Raw genomic sequence first — 25,826 nt, 5'->3', positions numbered from 1 at the left:
CATCTGCTTCCAGGAAGTTTATATTTGCTGTTTCAATAGAAAGCGAAACAATAATAGTTACCCAGCCAACTAAACCATGTTGCACAGGAAGCCCTCTGCACAATCAACATGGTTACTCTAAAGCTTGAGATTCAATTAACATTCACTTCTAACTATTCCCTCCGGCCAGTTAAAAAGATCTTAGGAGAACCATATCTTCACATCTCCAAATTAATTAATTAATGTGAGCATTCCAAAAATTTGGCAGTAAAGCTCTCAAATACTATATTCCCTCCTAAAATGTTATTAAGTCTATAACATGAATGACAGTATCTAGGAGATTACTGAATAATAGAACTAAAGTCCAGTCCATGAAAGCACCCACAGCAGAACACACTGATACAGGTGAAAAGAACCTGAACTTTAAAGGTCTTCTGAAGAAACCAATAGATAAGAGGAAAAAAACAAGTTCTCCAGTGGGAAAGTAGAAAGGATGCCTCCCATACATACTGGGACTACTTTTTTTTTTCCTTTTTTTAATGTATACACACCAGTATAAGTGTATATATGTGGCAGCAGTCTAGATGTACTTGTATCAGTATAAAAGAGACATATACCAATATTCATTTTTCTATGCAAGAAAAAGCACCATAAACACTATTGTACTGCTCCAAACACTTCTACACTGGAAGACAGCTTTAAATATATCTGTATTGCAAAAAGGACAGTATTGTAAAAGCATCGTTTTGAGGATAGAAATTTATTCGCACTCTATTATATCACTGTTTCCTTTCCAGATTATAACACTGTCAAAAGACTGCAGATAACAATGAAACAGTGCTTCTTTTTTATAGCATTAGAGTAGTTCTATCTGATGTAACTACTAATAATTTTAAAGTATGCACATACTTATATGTTACTAGATCAGACCTTAATTCTACAATATCTACAAAAAAAATCTTCAAGTATTGTTATTTATCTCAAGTACCCGTCTGTGCCTTTCTCTGTCTTTGCACTTCTCTCGAACCCAGTCAATGGTATGGAAATCATCATACGTTCCTACTCCAGGAATTGGTTCATCCAGAAGGTCCAATAAATGTGTTGAACTGTTGATATTTCCTCCGTTTGTCATTGTATAATGAGTTCCTGTGGCAGAGGAAAGATAGGAAAGAAATAAATTCTGTAATAAAATAATTAAGTATTCTAATGATCATAACTTTATGGCACATAAAATTTCTATGCAAGTAATTAAGATACTTCCCATAATATGCATATGTTGAAATGCATGGCTCAGTCAGATCCGAACAATTCCAACACTACTTGTAGTAACTATTACTGATCTTAAGCGTGTATTTATGTCTTTGGGCTTTGATGCTTTATGTTGTTTCAGTATTTTTCAACTTGCCCACTTTTCTTCCAAAGTAAGGTTATGCTCTATTACAGTTAAAAATTAAAAAAAAAAAAAAACAGAAGAATCAGCAATCTCACTCAGAAAATTTACAACTTATGTGTACTCCAGCAGTGTCCAAGGACGCTACAACCCTACAACTTGCTGCACTGGGCACTGTAATAACACTGTATGTACATGTATATCACGATTTGAGTTTAAATAAGTATGCTTTTGAAGTGAATCTCAGTTTTCCCTACTCTTCATGGTCTGGTCCACAGCACTCTAGAGCACAGCAGCTCAATTCCCTCCAGACAAAGTTAAATCAAAAGATACATTCCAACTGCAAACAGGCATTCAGTCCACAAAACCAAATTAGAGCTAGTCCAAAGTAACATCCCCTGAATTAATTAAAGAATGACACTGGGTGCTGAACACCAGCTGTTTCCCTCTACAAAGTTACTCTTATGGAGCCATGTTATTTACTAATTTAGACATAAGATAATATAAGAAACTTCCTGCAGCAAAAAAAGAAAGTTTATTATTTTAAATGTAAGAAATTCATTTAAGGCTCTCAATGTTACATGTTAACATTTTTTTCTGTCATTCAGCTGTAGGTTAAATTTGTACATCACTGTACTTCATATTTCCATTGGTTAAATATGAATTAACATACTAGTCAAAATATTGTTCTGAGTGCAGACTCTTGAGAAACTTCAACAGAACACGGTGAAAAATAAGCAACTCTTGACACAAGTTGTACTTATAATTTACTTTAGTTTATGAACTGCTATAGGAAAATTTGACTGTAAAAAAGCTAAATCGAATGATTAGACACTGTGTTCACAGCATCTCCACAAGTTGCCAGTTATTTCTAAATATTTGTACCCTTGATTACCAACCTGTCCTACATGTGTAAACCAAACCTGAAAAGTGATATCAACAGAAGACTATCAGCTCAGCTAAAAAGCAACAGTAAGCCATACAAATATATTTATATATTTTAGATCTCAGGTAGCTCACAGAACACCCTTCAGTCATGAAAACTTATAAATCCTGCATAAAGGAAATGTCTTGTACTATCTTTTCATCACTAGCTAGCTCCTTCACAACCAGCTCACACAGCAGCACCCGCAACGCTGTTTCTTTCAGTGATCAGACTATGGAAGAAGAGCAAGAGGAGTATGGAAAATTTTCCCTCTTCACAAATGATGGAGAATGTTTTGTCTTTTGAAGCTTCCAAATGTCATCAATTCTGTAACATCTTGTTTTATCAGTTCCTGTGGTAAAGTAGTTTGTTTACAGTCCACAAGTATAATCTTCTGGATGACTGCCAAAATATATAATGGTGGCATGGCCACCATTCCCCCCCCCCCAACTGCTTCTGCAGCAGTAATTGCCACAAAGGAAACATTTATATTGAGGTAATATACAGAACGATTTAAAGAGTGGTTCCTGTTTCTTGTTTAACTAACAGCAAGATCATTTAGTCAACAGCATATGGCATACCACACTACGCTCTCTTCTTGAGGACACAGGCCCAACTGGCCATTGAGCCCAACACTTCTATCAGTTCAGACACGCATTAGAACTCATTTCACTGGACTGACACCTGAATAGCCAGGCAGGTGTGCGGGGGGGTATTTTTATTTTACTTTTTATTGTAAACTCAGCTCCTCAGTGTTGTCAGCAGCAGATTTCAACCCATCAAAAAGGAAAAAAAAAAAAAAAAAAAAAAAGTCAAAGGGCATAACTGTAAGCTCCTTGCAAATGCTACAAACACCACACTCAACAGCCCCAACCCTCACAAAGGTATAGGGATTAAGACTTATACAAAGATAAAACATGTTTTTGCCTTTAAACTTGGAAAGTCTGAGGTTTATCAGAGGCTTGGTATTACCTTTGGACCCAAAGGTGTCTCTCAGCCATCTATAGCACGACAGGTCTCATTTATGTTTGCTATGGAACACACATTCTTAGGGATGAAAGATGACATACAAGAAAATAATAATAAAAAAGTCCTAGTAAGACAAAATGCAATCTGAAATCTTCAAGATATACAAAACTATTCATTTTTGTATTTAACAACCTTACTTTGCTGTCTACATACAGCAGAGCTTAAAATGGTAGAGAAACGTGTGTGTGTGTGGGGGGGGGGTGTTAACCTTCAAGTGAAAGGAGAGAATGCAAACACAGGAGACAAATCCTCTACAATGTCTGGAGCCTTCTCTAATGTTACCATGATTGCCATGTCTTTTTAAATACCGCTTTTTCCGAAGTCTATGCCATATTAAATTCTCCCTCATCTATTTATCATAACTAAGCCCTGCAAACCTCTTACCAAAACTGTTCCTGGTCTCTTTTAAGGTAGCTGTAAAGAAGCATTACCTATGCTTCCATTAATAAAAGGCTAACAATAAAAAAATTAGAACACATTTTTAATGGACATGAATGTGAAAACACCTTGTTCTAGGGTAGGGGATCCAACTCTCTTGCCATTTCCAATTCTAGTAATCAGAAAGGAAGTCTAAGAAACACCTTTGACTAGACAAAAGGGCAGGCAGATCTTGCTGTGGAAAAAGAAGACACCAACAAATTTCATGCTGTAATCATTAGTTTAGCTCTCAAAGCTAAAAGAACAACAGAATGTATTATGAAAATGTTATTTTTACATGAAAGGGGCTCATAATTTACATTTCACACACAGTTATTAAATTATTAATTTTCCACAATGTTTAACTGGAATCAAGCAATTTCCTGAACCTGGATGACCATGGTAGGACAAAAGCTTGCCTTTGCCCTGGAGCGTGGCTTTATCCCCTGCTATGTATGAAATAATATCAAACTATAAGGAGGATGCAGTCCTTTGCCACACAAGGCAAAGGAGAGCTAAGAGTTGGAAAAGCATCATAAAGTAACAGATCATACTATGCATATTAAAAGATGTTGAACTGGAGTTTTTGCAGGGAGATCATTGGGGATAGCACCACACACTGCATCAGACACCAAACAGAACTTGAAGCAGACCACAAAGATGGTCATCACCAGAGTTCTGGATACAAAAAAAAAAAAAAAAAAAAAAAACCCTCTGAAACTGTCTCAGGTTCCTGCATTGCCAGTATCTGCTCAGTCCCATGATGGAATAAATACACATGGCACACTATACTGGATACTGAAATGTAAGTGTATGATGGGGAGGAGCCACAGAACAAGATGTGAAGCTGAAGAGGTGATTTCTTTGAATACAGAACTCTCATGAATGCCTTATGCTGCTGACTAGATATTATCTTACACCAAACAGCAAACAGGTTGCAGTGATACCCTGCATTAGTGTGTGGTAGAAAGGCTGCCCTGGAGAGGACCATAAAGTGAACAACTGTATAATATCTGATGCTCAATACGTAAGATATGCCAGGTATCCAGTCTGACAGCAAAGAAAGAGCATATCTCCAGTCCATATTGCGATCTATATTGCACATAATTATTCTGACAGAGAATTTAAAGAAATATACCAATACTTGATACTTGTCTAAACTTTCACTTCCCTTTCTTCCCTTCCTTCTCTTGCATTTCACACCATGAGAAGCCCCTTTCAGCTATGAAGTTAGCGATTCTCATCACATGCTATATACATAGCATATACCATATCACATTTAGAAGTGAATGCACATAAAATAGTGTTCTATCTCAAATTAAGCATATAGCAGCTTACTTCACTTTATGGCAAGAAGACATCTCTCAGGACAGAATCACAGAGTTAGGTTGAGCTGATCTAACAGACTACCACCACCCAAAGGGGAGGTCTTGCTCTCCATTTCTTACTCTCACCCTTGATGGTACACTCCCACTCTCTGCTTTCAATTGGCCCTGTCACTCATCCGACTGCACAGTATACCAATCAAACATGCTAATCCAGCTAAGCAGACAAAACAAACAAAAAAATTTTCTGTCATTTTACAGAACTGAAGTCAAGCTACCACGCTGTCACACAGAGTCAGTGCAAGAGCAGGGACAGAAAAAAGAGAAGGGGAAGGGCAAACAAGATCTCCCCTTCCACAGCAACAAACCATCAGACTAGTTCTACTAGAATATATAAACGGGCTCTTGTTAAATTTTAATTAGGTCCTTTTTCTGGAAGTAATTCATACATTTCTATATAAATATTAATATCCAATCAGTATACAGTAATATTCATTTCACAGAGCTCAAAATTCCCTGAGAAGAGTATGTTTAAAAACATTGCAGAGTTGTATACACTACAACAGACAAACAACGTCACTAATGGAGTCCATGGCAGAACAACAATAGAACCCAATTTCTCAAAGGTAACTTCTCTACCACCTGTATAATACTACCCCTTATAGCTAGAGTACCCTAGTTTGCTGCTGCTCACATCCCTTTTTCCAGACAATGCACAACTATACAGTATTCCATTTAGCTGTTGTCCTTCTGGCTGACAGCAGTGCAAGGTGCTTCATTTGTGCTACTTCAAACAGTGTGTGTGTGTGTGGGGGGGGGGGGGGTTGCATTTCTGTGACTAAAAACCAAGCTAATCATTTTACACCAGAGGCTAGGATAAGCCCTCCCTGATACCACCATCCAAACCTGCTGAGTGCTAAAATCAGCAGGAGCTGGAGCTCTCCAGAGGCCAGATACTAATCCAAGGCTTTGCTTCACCCACATGTCTTTGGGTATTAGGTGGCAAGGGGAATGGGGGCAGGGAAGCACCCTGAATGCAATACACACCATTAGGATCATTTACACTTGTAACAAGGAAGATTTGTATCAAGAAGATGTGTTAGTGCCTGAACTTACTTTTGTATCCCTATTCTGACCTCTAAATATGACATGTCTAATGAAAAAAGGCAAGAAATAATTGTCAGTTTATTTCAATTTGTCTGTAACCACTCAAGAAAATAGTCATTAAAGCGCTACTGTCTTTACCGGGGTAGAAGTAATTTTTAAATGTCAGAATCGGAAGCAAACCATGCCATGTCAGAGCGTATCATTCACTACTGCTGACGATCAATCATTTAAAGCCTTTGCAATCAAGTAATACTCTTCTCTTTGTGCGTAGCTAAGAACTCATCTTGCCTCTTTAGTTGGCTCTCCTGAACTAAGGCTTACAAAGCTTGAACTTACAAGGCTTACATTGGCCTCCTCAGCATTACAAACAAAATTCATATAGAATGACAAAAGCATATATATACACCAACTGAAAAATCAGCTAGCAGATCTGATATGGTGGGAAACAGGAAGACTCAGAACAAGGTTTGAAGAACAGAGAAAACAAAGCTTTACAAAAAACCCTCCTCACCATTTCTTCTGGCCAAAAATCTAGGTTCAAAAATAACCTTCAAAAAAGTAGGAGCTGATGGAGTAAACAGTAAAGAGGAGTAAATGAAAGCTGAATAGTAGTGCTGCAGAGTGAAACAAAGCCTTTTGAAGGGTTGCATCCTCTGCAAACAGATAGGAATCTGAGGACAAGACAAAGAAGAGGTCAAGCATTGCTTAACGCACATTGCATATAAAAGAAAGCATCAATAATTTTGGCTTTTTACTTTAGGTGGAAATACTTCTTTCTGTCTATATGATGCAGCAAGAAATGGCTTTATCATTAGTGGGGTTTTTTTTTTTGTAGTCTTAAAATGCATGGAAGACATTTATTTAGCTATTTAGCTAACCAATAGGAACTTCAGGTATATAAGTGAGGAATTACGTGTGGTTCCACACTACTAAATTTACAACTTAAACATAAGATGGACAGCACACAGAAAAATAAAGGTAGATAGATATAAAATTGAATAAATAATCTAGCTTCTAACAAACAACGACCAGGCTTTACCAATAGAGTCAGGACAATGGAAACTAAGATAATCAGATTTCAAAGCACTGCTGCTGTATGTATGTAAGAGGTATTTACTTATGCTTTGTTTTGGAGGGCAAAGACAGGATGCAACAGAAATAATAACAATCCTAACATTATTATCCCAATCAGGCCCAACAAGAACATAATCTTCATTAGTTCATTAGCCTAATATCGCCTATACTAGCATATCTCAAAATACTTTACAAGTTTGAGAAGTAACATGCCTAATGTAGAACCTTATCAGTCATACAGCCCATGCAGGCAGATAATCTACAACTACCTAGAAAGGACTACAGCTATATTCCATAGTATTTTCTGTTCATCAAATTCAAATAAGTTAAACTCATAACAGAAAATCCCTATTCCCTTTTTATACCAGGAACCATAAAATGAAGTGCTGCAGAAATACAATGGCCTAGGAAACCTAGGTAGATTCCCACAGCCTATAATGTTACATGCTGGGTGGCTCCAGGTAATGCGTTTTCTGAAAACACTCGCCATTCAAGGAACATTTATGGCTACAGTCACCTTGGCTGCAATTTCTGGCCTGAACCTTGAAGTGCAGCACAGCCTGCAATTAGTTTAAAAAATGAATTTTATTACTCTTCTTCCGCTACCAATAAAGTTTTCAGGGTCAAACTCTAGCTCTGAGCATGTGTACACATCTTTTATATCATGTATTTCAAAGGTCATGATGAAAATTTCAGTCTCTGATGGCTTTCAATTCATCTGCCAATTCTGAAACATGAGAGAAGCCCATAAGCAGAAATACAGCCTAAAACACAAAAATTTTTTACCACTTAGAGGATCTAAACTGGCTTAGTATGCATGTGACTCAAACTTTCCCTAGGATATTATTAAATATCCTCTGCCCCATGGCTTCTTGTAAAAGGGGAATCTGTGAAGGGGAGGGGGGTTTCCCCAATGTTAATATTAATAGTATAATGTAAGCAATATGAACTGCACCTACATGCAACGATGATTCGTCCTTCAAATATATACAGCAAACAAAACCATGAGTTATTTTGTCCCACAAAAAAAATGGGTTTACTAAAAATAACTCATTGGTAAATCTGGTATGTCAGAAAACTGAATGCTCTTTCCACACATAATTTTCACATCTCCTGGCTACCAGCTCAGTCACAGATTACTAATGATATAGCATTTCATTAATTTCAGTTGAGGTCCTGTGCACATAATAAATACAAGCTGGTCACCACCCAGTGCTTGCTGAAGCTGAAGTTTTGCTACTGGCTTAGACAGCCTAGCCACTCTATGTGTGCTGCTATCACTCATATCTCAAATTTAAAAAGAAAAAAAGAATGGTAAAATGAATGCTTATTTAAGACAAAAGGAAGTAAAAAAAAGAGCTGGTGATTGGTTAGAAGGCAAGCAAGATACTGATATTTTGGAAACTTCAAATGGGTCCAGCTAGCAAAAAGAACGCAAAAATAAGTTCAAAGCAAAGAACTGCACAGCACAAATAATAACAATTTATTTACACAATATATTCCAGCATATGGTTTATTATATAACAAATTCTTCTGAAAATGTGTAATATGTCAGTTACTTCTCATATATGCACAGTCCTAAATCAGAACTTGAAAGGCCCTGAAGAGGAGAAAAATACTCTTTTGATACCTGAGAAGACAGCAGAAGTGAATTAGTCCTGTAGCTTTATTTCAGTATAACAGAGAGGATGAGGAGGTCTGGAATTATGAGATCAGTACTACATAAAGAGAAGTATCAGGACAGAGCAAATTAAAAGAAATACAGATAATATCTATACAATAATATCTGTATTTTTTTCTAAGAGATGAGTAATCAGCATTAAAAAATAAATACAATCAATAAATATATGTTTTGAAATCTTTCCACTTGATGTTTTACAGCATATTTGGACTGAACAAATTAAAATATCTTCCTAATGAAAACCACTGGGTCAGACTTTTAATAGTAATATGATATAATACTTATATCATTTCATCAATTGTTAGTAAAGATCATTAATTAAAACTCGAAGTTAAATGCTTGTTTCATCATTGCTGAGGTACAGTCACTTTGGGTGAGCCACTGCAGCCAATTAGTGCAACGAATGTTTTAATGTTACAAAACAGTTTTACAAGACATGGACATTATTCTGCAAGACAGAAGAAGTGTCAGTATGTGAATTCGGGGAAAAAAAGTTACATAGATTTTAACTACTAAGCTTGTTTCCTCTAAGTATTTTTATCCATTTTCTTCTAATTTAGTTCTTACAGTGCTCTGAAATCTATATAGGAAAAAAGCTTTGAGTACCCTTTTTCGGATCCATAAATAAAAAGAAATGTCAAGAATTTACTTTAAATTTCTGGTTTAGTCTGACAGCATTTTAGCCTTCTTTTGATAGCTAGATGATGATAACATGGATTACTCTAGTACTGTAAATCAGCAAATTTTGATGAAACCTGTGGCACAAACTTTATGATCTGGAGACTCAATTTTCTTATGAGTCATATGCACTTGCCAAATTACGCTTTGCAAGAGAGAATGGTAATATTCAAAATGTTTGTTTTGTGTTTTTTTTTAATCTAAACTCCCTATAGTGAACTGAAGAACCACCAGTAACACTGTTTTGAAATACTGTATCAGAATACATCAAGTACAAGCCTTAACGGAATTCAATGAAACCGGGGGGAAAAAAAGAGTCAAGTCACACTTGGGAATTTTCTTGCTGGCTCCAAGTGATGTCGTCACAACATGAACAGCTAGTATAGCCCTGGACTGTTTTCCTTACAGTATTTGCAGTATTTATAAACTCTGTATTTAAAAGCAATACTCTGACATGCCAGACACCATTTTGCACCACAAGTGTCTCCGCTTTTTGTGCTATATAATCAACTAAAACGTGCAGCCAATCCAATTTCAATGTCTAACTATAATTTGCAAAGTTAGAAGGTAAAATAATGCTGTTGTGTAGTTCTCATCTTTACGACTTTCTACAAATTACATTCTCTCATTTCTGGTAATCAAGATGTACAGGCAACTTCTTTTCCCACCCATCTGAAAAAACAAAACAATTAAAAAAAAATCTAAATTACACCTTGCAAATGTTCAAGAAAATACTATCCTCAATTTCTCAGAAATCATTTTAAAATCCGACTTAGAAAACTAGCCTGCACCTGCTGCACAATAATGATCTGGGCAGAAAACACTGGGATCAAAAAGTAAAAGTCTAAAATTTGCTTGTCTTAAAATACTCTAAGCCATATTATAATTTGTTGACATTCTTAGTGTATGCTGATAAACACTGCAAGAATCAAAAAGATAACATATAACCTGTTTATGTAAAGTACTAAAACACAGATAAAAATACTAGATGAACATAAAAATGTGACCTAATTACTTATAGAAATAAAAGCTTGCAAGAAAAGGTGGAAAAAAAAAACTTAAAATGGTTTCATAGTGACTAGAGTGAAAAAAACTACTCATTTGAGGTAAATCAAATCTTTATTTTTAAACCACCTCCTCTCTAATGCACCAGCAGGCATAAATGTTGATAACTCTCTAATTTTGGATTAACCAACTTAAACAAAACTAAAGTGAGAAATTATCACATTTACTGTTCTTCACAAAAAGGCTTAATCTACCAAATCTAAGGGGGGGGGGGGGAAGAGGCATATCCTCAGAATGCGAAGGCATAATCTTATTTCTACTATAACTACTCCCAATACAAAACCAAATCTTTATATAACATATTCTGATTTAAGTTTATTTGTAAGAAACAATTGGCAAGCTCAAAAGAGGATTTTTATGAACACTGAGACCAGTGGGGTTTTTTTGTTTTTAAACTGCTTCCTTGCAAGCAACAGTGTAAAGAACCTATCACAAAGCTCTGATTTCTTAAGAGCTCACCAATATCGGCTTAACTTAGTATTACAATTGTATAGTTTTTTCTTTATATCTCAAAGATGTCAACAAACTGCTAAGTCTAAAAACATGTAGGGAAACTTCAAAGATAGATATAAACATTATTTCTATTCAAGTTATCGAAAGGTGTGAAACAGCTTACTGAAACTCTTGCCAGTTTGGTCACAGTCAGTCACAACCACAATTTAGGTCTTTTGCACAGGGGAAGGTTTTATTTAAGAAAAGAAAAGACTGCCACATATTGAAGATGGAGTCACAAGCTGATGTGATCCGAAGCAGGACTAATCTGCCCACAGAGAAAACAATCAACGACAACACAAGAACCAGCTGGAATTTAAGGCTTTTCCTACAAAAGGCATCAGGCCGGCAAACAAAGCAACGCACCAATTCGAAAGCCATTATACACGCCTCAAATCTGAAGCGCTATCTAACACACCGCCAGGCGAGCAGGGAACTCCACGGAAACACGAATTCGCGATACCTCTTTTGTGCAGCTCCCTCAGCGGGATGCAGTCTCCCCCGCCGTCGTACGGGGAGTACGGATCCGCCGAGGCATCCATGGCCGCGACGAGGCCGGCGCCCGCCCGCCCGCCGGTTCAGCGCCGCCGAGGCACCGCTTACACAACGGCGGCAGCGGCGGCGGCGAGGGCCGCTGCCATATTGGCGCGGGAGCCGCGCTGCGCGCCGCCGCCTCCGCGCAGCGCCGGGGCTCGGCCGCCGCCGCTGATGTCATCAAAGGGGAAGGAGCGCAGAGCGGTTGCCAGGGGCTACGCGGGCGGGGAGGTGGGGGGGGCGGGCGCGCGCGGCCCCGCGGGGGCGAGCCCCGGGCGCGGCGCGGCGCGGCCGAGGCCTCCGGGCGCCGCCGCCGCAGCCACGACACGGAACAGCGCTGGTTTCTGCGGTCTGCTCGACCTACACAGAACACAGCAAACACGTATTTCTGTGCTTAAAAAAAAAAAAAGAAAAAGAAGTTTTCAACTTCGGCAAGGGTTATGGGAGGTGTGCACGACAACATGTATGCCAGGTTTCCAGCCCCAGTCCTATGACTTACATGTCAAATTCACTTTGACATTTGTCAAAGTCACAGTGACAAGTATATAAACAACAGAAGAAATTCACTTAAAATGTTAAGCTGCCGAAGCTGTCAGCCTTTTCAACAAATGAGCGGTGGGTTTACTGGCTCATTTAAAAAGGCAAATCTGCATTTCAGGGCATAAAATTGAGCACAAAAAAGATATTTGTGACCATTTCATTCTGGAGCTAGCCCAGCAAAGGCTTTTAAACAGTCATAATTACGTTTTACTTGGAAGGGACATAAATGATCAAAATTCATGCATTACCTGGGGGGGGGGGGGCTATCTCCCTATCATTTTATTTTCAAACATCAAAATTATTAAGCCACTAAGGAAGAACAATGTAATTTGCTAAAAGCAGCGAACTGCTCTACTCCAAGTGCCAGTGGATTACCTTGCCTGCTTTTGCCTCCACCCCCCGTATTCAAAAACTACTTGTCTACAGAGCACTGATAGACAATTAATTTAGTTTTCAAATACACCAGTTTCTTAAATAATTTTCTGAGTATGTCCTTAAAGAAGTTTTCTTTTATATATCAATGCCAATGTTGCAAACTGTGTGCTATAAAGTGATTTTGTTGGGTACAGAGGAGGACATAAAGAAATACTAAATTTATTTCACAGACACGTTAGTATCTTAAAAATATGGCTCCAATACAACATTCAGAAAACGCTGATATAAATTCTCTACATCTCTGAAGATATGAAAATGGAAAACAAAGGAGAGTGAAGGAAGAAAAAAAAAAAGAGCCTTGTAGCAAACTACAGAGAAAAAAAAAAAACTTAAAGACCCTCTTATCTCCAAAACAAAGACAACCTTGGAGCCACAGATGTTCAATTTCAAAATACCACTGTCTTCTACTGATTTAGAGATCTCTATTTGCTGTCATCTATACAAGGAAATGCTTTCTGATAAGAGGCCTCCTACAATCACCTTTTCAGCAAGAGCAATTGAATTCTCAAGTTTTTGAACGTCCAAAATTGGTCCGATTTTCAGAGCCACGGTGCATTCTCACCATTCAGTTTTGCCTGTGAAAATCAAGCTAAGGATTTAATTTAACATCCCAAACAGTGAGACATCCCTAAATAAGCTCTCACTCTCAAAACATACCATCACAGGTGTCCTATCCCACTCCCACTGATAGCACTGGGAAGAAATAGAAAACACCTGCTGGCAGCACACAAACTGCCCAAACTTCCCACAGAATAAGAGCCCATCTGAACTTTAAATTATCCACAGTACTTTGATTTAAGGGGAAGTGTGACAGAAATCCCTGAGTATTCTCAATTCCGTATTTTGATAGTACCTAGAAAGAATCCATAACCTCATTATGAGGCTTTAAAGAAAAACTCATTCACAGCAGGAAGAAATATGGTAAGAATTTCTGTAATCTTAAGAATGATTAGAGAATAAACTATTATTGTATTTATTATATGCTTATTACAGGAGGCACCACTATAAATCCAATTCCAAATTTGAGAAAACATGAAAAAAAGGTCTTGAAAAACTTGCACAGGGCAGTCTATAAGATTGCTGCTAATTTAAGAGTTTGATATGGTTTCCAAAGGCCTGGAATCTCTGAAAACTGTTACAGCAAAGAAATGGTTAACTCACTCATTAATCTCAACTTGTTCACTAGACTAAGGCATGTGCAAAATTTCTACTGAAGTTTAGAGCTCAGATTGCTATCAAAAAGATAAAGTCTATAACTAGTCAGAGGGCATATCTGATGAACTTTAGGTATGCAGGAAAACAATGACAGAAAGTTTGCAATGTAAAATACATAAAAAACGTGTTCACTACCTAAAATTTCAAGAGCCTACCCAATATTAGATTTCAATAGCTCCTCCTAGGTTACTGCTTACAGATTGGCTGCCAAATAGTCCTTTCTCCATATAGTCTAAAAAAGCAGAACAGTTCATTTTCCCTCCTCGGCTACCAGCAGCTTGTGTGTTCTCATTGTTCACAGCCACCGCTGTATTCCCAGCCCTGCCCCACAACACAATGAAACGGGCTGGGCTTGCTGCCCTCTCCCCCACTTCCCTAATTTTTTTTTTTTTAAATGAGAAAGATACTATGCATGCTAACCTGATCTATGCCAGTCCTTTTTTTTTTTTTTTTTAACCTCTAAGAATCTACAACTTAATGTTTCCAAGTTACTCTTTTTTTTTTTTTCTGCCTGGTTTGAAATAGTGTCCAACTTTAACTCTGTCTGCTAATTTTATATCTTCAAAAGATTGTCAGTTATTTCTATTGTATAAGTCTTGCAAATTCCAAAATTGGACTTAGTGAAATGGTGCATCTTGTTAAGCAGTAATTATGAACGCTTGCCATAAGGCTTTAGCTTAGATTTACGACATCCTTATTTTATACAACCAAGAACCTCTTAACATGGCTAATTTTTATACTTAGTACATAGAACAGTTCATAAGTAAATAGAAGGCTTATACAGTAACTTGTTTTCAAGGAGATTTCATCAGAATAATTATACACTAAAGGCCTGAGTCCCAGAAATCCTCCATGCCCAAATAACTTTATACATCTGAATAGTTCCATTGTCATCAAAAGGCACACACTGCTGTTCACATCACTCAGATTCATATATCTTTGCAGAAAAGGGCCTTAAATCCATTGTTCTGGAAATGTCACAATGTATTTGGGTGACACACCTTTAAAGTATACTACCAATGAAAAAAGATACTTTAATGCTCCTCCACGCCTTTTTTTTTTGGGGGGGGGGGGAGAGAAATGCATTTGAGACAAAATACTTGAAAGTAAAGAACGAGTCAGAGGTTAGACAAATCAGATAAAGACTGAAGGCAGGAAGACCAAGGGAAAAGTGTTTTGAAGCACTACAGGGACAGAACAAAAGCAATGAGAGGAAGGGCAGCATCACAGAGGTGCTTCAGGCTGCTTATCCCAAGCTGCAAGGGAGAGGCTTAATTCTGAAACGCTCTTCCACCATTTCATATATAAAAGCTAGGTTTAAATAAGAGAGTCAAGCACTTTGTTCCATATAAAACAAACACATTCTCTCAGTTCCCTCAATTAACTCTGCTTACTCTGATCAGAGAATATATAATTTCATTGCACCAGATAATGAAATTTAAAATTTGGGCCTGTTATGAAATTCCAAATGCAAAACTCCGGATGCTGAATGATCTCATTAAAGAAACAACAGATGCCAAAAATTTGTCAGATAATTACAAATGATGAAGTGTGACTGATGCAAAAGATTTCAGTGACTCTTAACTGTCATTCTCTTTGGTATTATTATTCAAAACTAAAGCTTCTCCTTCGGCAGAGCTAAAAGATAATATTCTCTTCAAAATGCTACATGACACAGCGCTCAAAAAATCTACCATCTCCAACTGTTCTCAAAAGAATTTAACCCATGTTCACCCTCAGCTGATGGCTGGATCTAGAAGCACCCACTTTCCACACGGTGCCTGAAGGGCACAATCTCTCAGAGCCTATGGTTTCCCATTCCCTTTCATTACAGCTTTGTTCTCCTGCCTTTTTTTCTAATCTCTTCTTCCATTTACCCTTTTCTCAATCCAGGTGGCCAAACTAATCCCAGTACTAACCCCACTACTAGTTTGACTCCTCTGAACTCATGTCTTGGTGTATTGATCTTGCAATCCCTTCAGTCTGACTTTGTTCCCTCTGAATAAAGTCATGCAACTTTCTGGTATGGGTCACACAAGGCAAGTGGTAGATTGCTAAAAGACAAAAGAAGAACAAACATCCCTTCTCCCAGTCCCAGTGCCCAGACCTGGTCTGGGAAGAAATAACTCGCAGATACAATGATAGAAAGGAAAGGAAAGAAAAGAAAAAAAGTCAGTCATGTGTAGTTTTCCAATTAGAACACAGTAAAGAATTTTTTTCAAAGTTTTAAATTAGGGGAGTCCAAAATTTAATTCATTCAGGAATGAGCATTATAGAAAAGTCTATCAATAACATATTCTATGGTGTACTTTTAGGCAGATAGAGTGTAAACAAAACAGGAGTTTAAAAAACAAAAACAAAAAAAACCCCACACACATCCCAGAGGAACGTGCTTAACAGAAATACAGGCAGAAAGCTTTATTCTATTTGTATTTTATTATACAGAAACAATTTAACTTCTTTTCTCAATCACAAGCAGGTTTTTTTCATAATATTTGTTCCCCTACAAACTCGTTACTTAACGCTGCTCACAATCATTTCACCCAGCAAAGAACACATTATTCTGGGATCCAGGCTAATATGTTTGCTTCTTCGCTGGCCAACCTCAAGTTCTTGAATTACACTTTTATACTATTGTAGTAATTCCAATGGCTTCCTTTACTCACTGGCCAGACACGGAAGATGATAATTCAAGTCAAACCCAACTAGCAAACAGAACGTAGTGGACCAGGACACAGAGCCACAAGCATGTTGTGTAATCAGCTCCGAGACTGACTGCCTTCCATCCCAGGGGAGTCAAACCTTCACTGCCTATCACTGAAATATGAGGAAAGGCTCCCCACTGTCAGGCAGAACTACAGGGCAGGAGAAGAAAGAAATAGACAGGAACACGGGAAATAATGAGAACAGGGTGCAGCATAACAGGTAAGACCGAAAAAGAAGTAAAATAAAATCCCCAAACAAACAAAAAAACCCAAAGCCCCCCCCACACTAAGCCTTTGGTCCCTAAGGCCTGTTTTAACAACCTAGCCCAAAAAATGCAGTCAAGACTGCTCCCTTCAGACTGCTCCCTCTTATCACTTGTCTTTGAGGTTGTCCATCATGCTTTTCTTGATCTATACCCTGATGATACTGGAAGAAGAAAATTCTTGAGATCAGCTAGGAACATAATCGGTGACACTATCAGTTGTAAGAGTTTGGGGTTTATTTATTTATTTGTTTTTTTTAATTGGGCAGGTTTAATCACCATTAAAAAAAATCTACTTTTACTTACTAATATTGCAAGGATTTCTAAAGAGTAGCAGAGCTATTGTCTGCATGCAAGAGAATGAGTTGTTTTCTCTGATTCCCCAAAAGCCTCTTAACTGTTTCCTGTATTTTTTTTCTGGTCTTTTCTTACAGGGTAGGCTTTTACCCAGAAAGCCCTGCTGAATTTCACCTATTAGCTTGAGTACATGTCCTTTCCTCAGTCTCCCGTCTGTTGAAACAGTAATCATACCTCATCAGTAAGAAAGAGGATTTGGCATCCTTATCAGGAATTGATCCTGGCTCACTTAGCAGCTTTACTGAAGTTTACTTCTCCCTCTTCTGGGGCTAGCCAATACTGAGCTGCTAAGATCATTCTGTTCATCTCTTAAACATATTTGTAAGGAAATAGCTTTTATCTGCTAGATTGCCCTTATTCTCACTTTAGTTTTTTTTTTTATTTTTGGCCAGAATTTCCAACTTTCTGTTCCAAGTATATGCAGGGGTTAACTTAAGAGCACCAGAATCTGGACATACCATAGAGTTTACTTTCTATCTTCAAGAACATTAAATCTTCTCCATACATACAAGCTGCATGAACAGTGCCAACAGCAATTTTGAAATTTGTTAATATGTAATAATATACTATTCTAATACTATGTATTTGATTCTAGGAAAGTCTGAGCTCAGTACTCAGTAGCAGTCAGAATAAAACGTATCCAGTGTTAGAAACTATTACAAAAGAGAAGGAAAGCATGCTGCTGTACTTCCATGCCACACCCAGATCTCAAATGCTACGTGAAGATCTGATCCCTCCTCTCAAGCTCAAAAATAAATTAATATACCTATGAAGAGGCTCAGAAATGGGCAGTAAAAATGATCCAAAGCATGAGATGGCTGCAAGGTCCAAGTGAGCAAACCAGAACTCCTTAATCTGGAAAAGAGATAACTGAGAGCAGAAGTTTGGTAAAGTCGTAAGTAGCAGCAGAAATCATTTTTCACCATCTGCTCCCATAAAAGAGCTAAGGGACATCAGATGAAGACAGCGGGTCTCTTCCAAGAGTTACTGTTTTATAGGCTCAAGACCACTGCAAAGGAAGAAAGGCGAGAACAACAAACTTTTGCTAAGGAGCATACGTTGTATACAGATACAGCAAAACACAAGCTATAAATAGTTTGATACCTCACACTGGTGATTAATACACCTACTCATTGATTTGCTCAAATTAAACAAAACACTGCCCTGATGCAGTTCCCTTTGGTGGGAGACAGAATTTTAATGGATGACTCTTCCCTCTCTCTTCCTAAAAGTGGGAGGCAGACTACCACCTTTCACAGTGATAGTACTATGCTACCTCTGTGTTAATACTCATTAGTTTCTACATGCACATAAGAAATGCATAATAGGCCTTATCAGAATATGTGTATTTGGCAAGACAATCAAGTCATCCTAGTTTCAGGTCACCCTGTCCTAGTTTCATACCAACAGCAGTTTCATTTCAATAAGCTAATGTTCCCCCCTAAAAACCCATATATCAGCAGAAAGATTCTCCATGGCTGCAACTATCTACAAAAAGAAGAGCTTAAGCGTTTATGCTGTGCAAGGGTGAGTGATGAGGAAGTCCAGGTGCCAGCCCATGCTAATGCATAGGCCTATGTCAGCCTTGGCAGGTCTTTGGCAAGGCTTTGGCTGTTATAGCTGTTCTCAGCAGCATTTATAGCTGCATATAGGTTCAAAACAAACAAAAGGAGGTGGTTCTTCACACAAGATGTAGCTAAGCTGTCGGAGCTTGCTAAAGGATGGTGTGGATCCTAGAAACTGTTTCAAAAAAAAAGTCTGTGGAAGAAAAATCCACTGAGAAGGACTGAAAACCATAGAAACCACCACTCAGTTCAGAAATGCCCTGAGCCATGGAAGTACTCAGAGGAACTATCATTTACTTGCCCTGTTCTTACTCATCCTTAAGCACTAACTTTTGGTCACTGTTAGAGACAGGACGCTGAGCTAGATGGATCTGTGGTTTGGCTCAGTATAGCTGCTCTTATGTTCCAGGGATGTAGTGATATTCTTTCCCATAACACCACCTCTGTTTAATCCATACAGATGAGAAGCTTTCACTTTAAAATGCATTTATTAGCTGGTAAGTATGAACGTTCTCAAAGACAGAAAGCAGAGCGCAGTATTGACACCAATTTGGTTATAATCAACCCACATCCTTTGGCTGATTTAAGAGAACAAAGCAAAGGTAAAATAAATCAAGAAAAAAAATGTTAAAGCTGTAGTGAAAATTCTTTAGTACCTAAAGATTCATAGGTCATATTAGACTAAATGATTTTATTGTACATTTCAGCCTTGTGTTTTTACATATCTGCATGCATGTCACCACATTTCCACCGCTTTCATTCCTTCATCTTGCACTACTCATACAGCATGTGCGGGAGAAGAGAACACTGACGCTGCTGCTACACTAGGCTGCCAAGTGAGTAATAACTCTCAGCAGCATTCGTTAGCAAAGCCAGTACTCTTTAAGCGCTTCAGCAAGAAGGGAGCTGCAAAATGAAGCTGACAGCATTATATAATACCAAGAAGATGCAAAGCATAAACTACTAGTACTCTGAGTCATCTTCTGCCAGAGCATCAGGCTGGAAATGCATATCCTTCTGTGCTGGGGAAGACAACAAAAATCTAATCTTGTAAACATGACTTTTCCAGGAAAGACTGGTGAAATTTTCAAGGGCTGGTGGTAGATTTAAGTTCTAAAACCAAAGCAATTCTCACATCCCACAAGCAAGTCTTCAAGAACTGACCATGGCATTCGTGAGAAACCTAAAATTGTCAATATTTGTTTTAAAACATTTAACAGAGTAAGAAACTAATTAGTTACTATAAACTCTACATAGGCTCTTCCATAATTTCTGTCACTTGAAGTCTAATGCCACACCAATCCAACTACAATCTGAAGGCTCAGACACCACTAAAGCTGTTCCACTGTTCAACTAAAACAGGATCAAGGGAATATATGGTAATTTCATTTACATTAACACAGACTGTTGCCTTTCAAGCTATTTTGACAAAACTCAGCACAACAATCTAAAAATGACTTCCAGTTCTGGAAGCTAGGCCAGACCACTTGCCTCTCCTCTGATAATACACGTTCCTTAAGTACTTCTTTAGCACTAAAGTTAGGTGCAAATACTATTTTAGCTGGACGCAATGGCTTAAACTGACATCCAATTCAACATATAGTAGTTGTAGTTTAATTACATAATTGTCGTCCAAAATGAAAATGTTATGTTCCAAAAAAATGGATCACTGCATTTCATAATCAATAACCTTATGGATCAATTGCTAGATGACATCCAGGTTCAGGAAAATCACCAGCATCATAAACAGGTAAGATAGAATATCACCTTTCAAACACCTGACACTCGCTCTCATTCAATAATGCGATTCAATAATTACGTTAAATGTTTTCTCCATTAACCCCAAATTCTTCCAGTCAAATTATCGTTCTGCCAGGAATTTTGGAATCCTGCAGGGAAGAACCTTGTTAATTAACCCAGTCAGCCATGTAAACATAATGCATAACAACTTGTGCTCAAACAGATGGCCAAAATTAACTTATTACAAATATATAAATAAATAAAGGTAAAGGAGAAAAAAAAGTGTTTTTACATTGTCAGATGTCCTGCGTTCAGCTATATCAGTACTACAGAGCATAGGCAAAATGTCTGCAGGTCTAACTAGAATTCAGTAGAAAGAGAGTAAATGATAACCGGTTACTGACAATTTAATTATTCAAACAGATGAGCTGTCCCTCATGCTTCCTCTGTGATCTGGGCAAGTCATATTATCTCATTATTCTATTTTGAATATATGCCTTACTTAAAAAGACAAATAAGCCCTTTAATGCAAATATTGCTAATTTGGGGAAAAGGCTCTATATAACTTAGGAAAGAGATCTGTCGAACTGTCATAATGTTTGTTCAGTCAACCTTCTATACCACATTTTTTAAAAGTCAATGCCAAACCAAGTTATCATACATGATACAAAACTACTTTGAAGACTCTGTTCATATCAGCTGCAGCAAACAGGAAGAATCTGTTAGTTTAATTTCCCTGCATAAAGAACATAAGAGGAAGTTTGGACTTCTGCAGGAAATACAAATTCCTTTATTTTTCTTTGTCTATATTCAAATTAGATACCTCCCTTTATAGACTGTGATAGTAAAATAGAAACAAGCATACACATGAAAGGTCACATGCTGTTAGAAAAGATAACTAAAAACATCTAGATATTTCTTGAACAATTAAACTCATTTTTATGTGATAATTTTTTCTTGATTATATAGAAACACTTGCATTTGCTGAAAATTACATTCTGTTCCTCAAATAATTCCATATTAGTTGATTATATCCTATTTTAGTGTTACTACTCCCCCCCTTAAGGCACTAGAAGTGGATTGTTTTGGTGCTTTCATCTTACTTTAGGCAAAGGACTCCCATTCACGCGCAAAGCAAGGACGGTTTAGGATAGCTGCAGTGTTTTGCACTACCACCTGCTCTCATATTCTTTTTTCAGTGGCTGCTACCACTGCAAGGAAACACTAGCTGCTATTGCAGCCGCTCTTGAATTACCAATTTACAGGTTGTCATATTAAGGCTAACCATTGCCAATTTTGTGTTAACACCATATGCCAGCCTGTAAACTGTCTCCATTCTGAAATCACAATATAAGCAACTGCACTCCTCCTTCAACTAGAAGCAAGAATCACTATAGGTATTGAAAAGAATGCCAAGCTCATTCATGAATCAGACTCCCACAGTTGCATCAAAGTATATTTTGAGATGTAAACACCAGTGATATTGTTTGCATAAAAATGATTTGAAAATAAATGAAGTTATCATCTGATTTCAGTCAGTGCCTTGAAGAATTTGGAGATTGATAGCATCACAAAAATCCACATCCTGCTGAGCTGCCTCATTAAAAAATAAATTAATTAAAAAGTGAAAACTGATGCAATCCTCTCCTACATCATGTAAACAACCCTCAAATTTGAACAAAATCATGGAGACTCAAGAGTTCTTTGATCTCGCAGTTTTGCCTCACCAGTTGGCTGAACCTGACTTTAGAGGGAAAAAAAATAAAGTAAGATTTGCTACAAACTTCAGTTCCAGCCAGTGGCCAAGAACTGAACCTCCTAGATTTTAGAGACAGGCAATGAGAAGCCTACGCTGAGGGGGAGCGGAAGGAGGGAGGGGGAGAGAAAGAGAGAGAAGTTATGCAGTCTTCTCATTTGCATTTATCAATTAAAAATATTAATTCAGTAACATATTTCCATTCCAGAGATTTCACTTCCATTTAGAATGAATTCAATTTTTTTCTGTTAAAATGAAGGAAAACAATGAACTAATCTAGTGTAACCATTTTTTTAATTACATAGTTTAGATCCTATAAAATTTGAAACAGGAAATATTAGTTTATCTTATCTAACTATTAAAGAACTGGGAATTCCTCAATGGCAAGCATAACATGTTTAAATTGACCTAGCAAAAAGCAGAGTAAACATTCTAAAAACAAACATATTGGTAAATCATAATGAAAAGGACCAACAGCAAATGCATATACAGAAGTACACACTGGTAAGATTTCCCCCCCCCTACAAAGAGGCAGGTATTTCTATTTATCTGTTTAATGTCACCTCAACTTCTCATTAAATAGCAGCTCAACAACGGAAAACATTAAATTGATTACTACAAACAGATTATCTTTGACAAGCAACAAAAGCAAGTTTTGATCAAAGCTGACAGGCAGCATCCCTTCTAGGCAAGGCTATGGTGCAAGCCATCCAAGACTACACATTCATAGCAATTTAATTCTTTAGCATGTTAAAACATAGTAGGCTCAAAGAATAATGCTGCTGTAAATCTGAAATTTATGCAAAGAAAACAGCTAGTGGAGACCATGATAAGCATATAAGAATATGTATAGTAATACCGTACAATAATATTGTTAACTTCTGTATTCTTCTCAGATGACACACTGAAGGACAGGTAACACTTGCTTTTTCAGATGGCATTAGGAGAAACAGGTTCGCGTACTGCATTTTTTAAGACAATGGAGAATCCCCCCCAAAGAGCTACATGAAACAATTCTAAACACAAATCTGAAGTGATACTAAATAAAAGACACAGCTCTAACAACTAAATATTAAAGACTCCTAAAAGTTTAGGTGATAAGACTTTAGGAAGACTGATTCCAACTAATGTTCACTTGTGTAGGCCCATGTAATGAAGGATTTTTTTCCACGTAAAACAAGTAGGATATATCACTAGCATTCTTTCCCAATATCATCCAATTTCCACATGCTCTCAGCAAAAGACACCATTGAATAGCAGACTCCACAGCTTTGTAAGCCTCAGTGAAGTGCTTAAGTGTGTGTGGTGCTGTCAATGGCAGTACAGTGCAGGCTTTCTAGAATCACTGCCCTGCCTACTGAAGTGAGTAGACCTGTCCTCCGAATGAGGAGGGAGATTACAATTACTTTGGAAATTTGATATGGTTATCTCTTTCTCTGCATAATCAATATGTGCGGCTTATGATTTATTTTTCATTAGCTAAAAGAGAAAGGACTGTTTATTCCCATCATTTCTCCTCATTACATGGACTTGATTATTTTAAATATATAATTCCATATCAGGTAGCCATAAATTCTAAAGTTATGATGAACACTCCATTGTCAACAGCAACTTATCCAGACTGGACGCATTCAAATCTGTGCTCCAAGATTACTTTCTGCAGCTACACTGCTTTGAATTTAACTGTATTACTTCCACAACCATTTTAAGTACAGATACACTATTGTCACATCGTAAAGGTTGCTAAGAAACCAGGCTCATAAATTCTTCCCAACATAAAGACTTAAAACATAGCTAGACTGTATGTCTAAACAGGGCTCCCAATTTTAGCAAGGTTCCTCAGCTAAAGCACAGAGCTAGACGTAATGTAATTCCGTGCATTCATATAGCACTGTAAGCCTTCCAGAGCACTGAGAAGATGAGATCTTACAGTTATTGGGATGGTCCAGCCCTTTCTCAGGAAATGAAACATACTTATAATTCTGTATAGTAGATTCATCTGTGCTTACACTCAACAGAACAAAAGTATGTTAATAGGGGGAAAATAAAGGAGTACTTAAATACAAAATACATATATATTAAGATAAAGGTTGATGCTAAGCACAGTAAAAAGAGGACCGTAAGAAGAGCACATGCAGTAAGCGAAGTCAGGAAGTCCATCATGAAATTTCTTGTTCGATCTTGTCAATAAGATTTGCTGAATTAAAAAAAGACTTACGTATCTGGAGACGTAAGAAATGGGAAACAGATATTTGCTTTCTGCATTTACTGAAAATGTTTATCAGAGTTACCTTCTTACCACCTTGAAAACAAAATTTTCACCAAATTCTGGTCTACAGCTAAGATATTTTCTATGAATTACTTTATTTAAAATAAAATATTTTTTCATGCATTTAAAGATGTAAATCACTGTTAATTTAAATAGAGTGATTATTACTATTGCTATCTCTCACTGAGTAACCAAAATTCTGGCAAGTAGATATGCCATTGGCCAAACAATTCAATTCCGGTAAAGAAAATACATTAATATTTACATTCTAATGTACATTCTAATACTTCAGGATTACAATGAGATAGGAGCTGCTGGCATGAGCTGGAATTAACATTTCCTTTGATGGTCTAAACAAAATTACCATCTCATCTGCTTTGTCTCAATTTATGGATCTAATTTGAAAACAAGTAAGGGACGGAACACTGGCTCTGAAGTTATTTATTTTACTGTAAACCCATCTCTCCACAAAGCATGAGGTGATGGAGAAGATTTATGCAAACAATAAGCAGAGTAGCTTCAGACTTCCAGCACAAGTTGCAAGAAAGTATTATGTTAGACAAGCAAGACACTTTATTAAAAAAGCCAGATATTCTGAACAAAGTAGTACACACTGAAGAGACTTGTTCACTTAATTTCCTAACTTCCAAGTGCTTGACTTCTTAATGTTGATATTCTCCAAGCAATTTGGAGGAAGCAATTTTTATGTAGCTTAGAAACGTTCAGGTTCTCGATACACTGATACAAGTTATATAAGAGCACATTCAAGACTTATCTAAATAGATGAAAAGATAGATGAGAAGGATGCTGACAACAGAATAATACAACTATCCAGTGTAATGTCATACCCAATTGCTAAGTGTGGCAAAGGGAAAGTGCGTGAAGGAAGAGATGCTGCAGGGTAGGAAGATGACTGAAAATTAATGGTGGAGGAGGGGGTGATAAAGGGGAAAGTCAAGAGGCTGATTCTGATTTGAAACAAAGCAAGAATTGACAAGAGTATCTAACTAGGTTTGCTACCTTAAACGGAAGTTACTTGCTTTCCCTCCTTTCATTCTCTTCTTTGGTTATTGCTAATAGAATGCTAAATCTTTCACTCCATTAACTGCTTTGTTAACAAAAAAGGAGAGGAAGAGATTCCCAGTTCTTTCTTCTTTGTATTACTTCAGTGCTTTTATCAGTGCTGACAGTAGAAACTTTTCTTCACAACTTTCCACCTAGTCAAAAGTTCAGATCTTACAAGGTCTGCTGCTGCCCTAACACTACTTTTGCTTATAAGGTTTCT

General features: G+C 37.3%; 1 protein-coding gene across 7 annotated transcripts in view; it reads right to left on the bottom strand.

Annotated features, from left to right (window-relative positions):
• CLCN3 (chloride voltage-gated channel 3) overlaps positions 1 to 25,826 on the bottom strand; it is a 66,343-nt gene that overhangs the window by 24,104 nt on the left and 16,413 nt on the right. For 4 of the 7 annotated variants that reach the window (XM_067297898.1, XM_067297900.1, XM_067297899.1 and 1 more), the window contains exon 3: positions 968 to 1,125. In XM_067297898.1, the coding sequence (XP_067153999.1) occupies positions 968 to 1,125 (158 nt within the window). Of the gene's footprint in view, positions 1 to 967; positions 1,126 to 6,683; positions 6,746 to 11,625; positions 11,796 to 25,826 lie in introns of those variants that run through there. The other 3 variants (XM_013942170.2, XM_013942172.2, XM_013942174.2) reach the window with 2 other exon arrangements.

Source organism: Apteryx mantelli, chromosome 5 (genome assembly GCF_036417845.1).
Source record: "Apteryx mantelli isolate bAptMan1 chromosome 5, bAptMan1.hap1, whole genome shotgun sequence".
In the NCBI taxonomy this organism is placed as follows: Eukaryota; Metazoa; Chordata; class Aves; order Apterygiformes; family Apterygidae; genus Apteryx; species Apteryx mantelli.
This window is presented reverse-complemented; position numbering and strand designations above follow the sequence as displayed.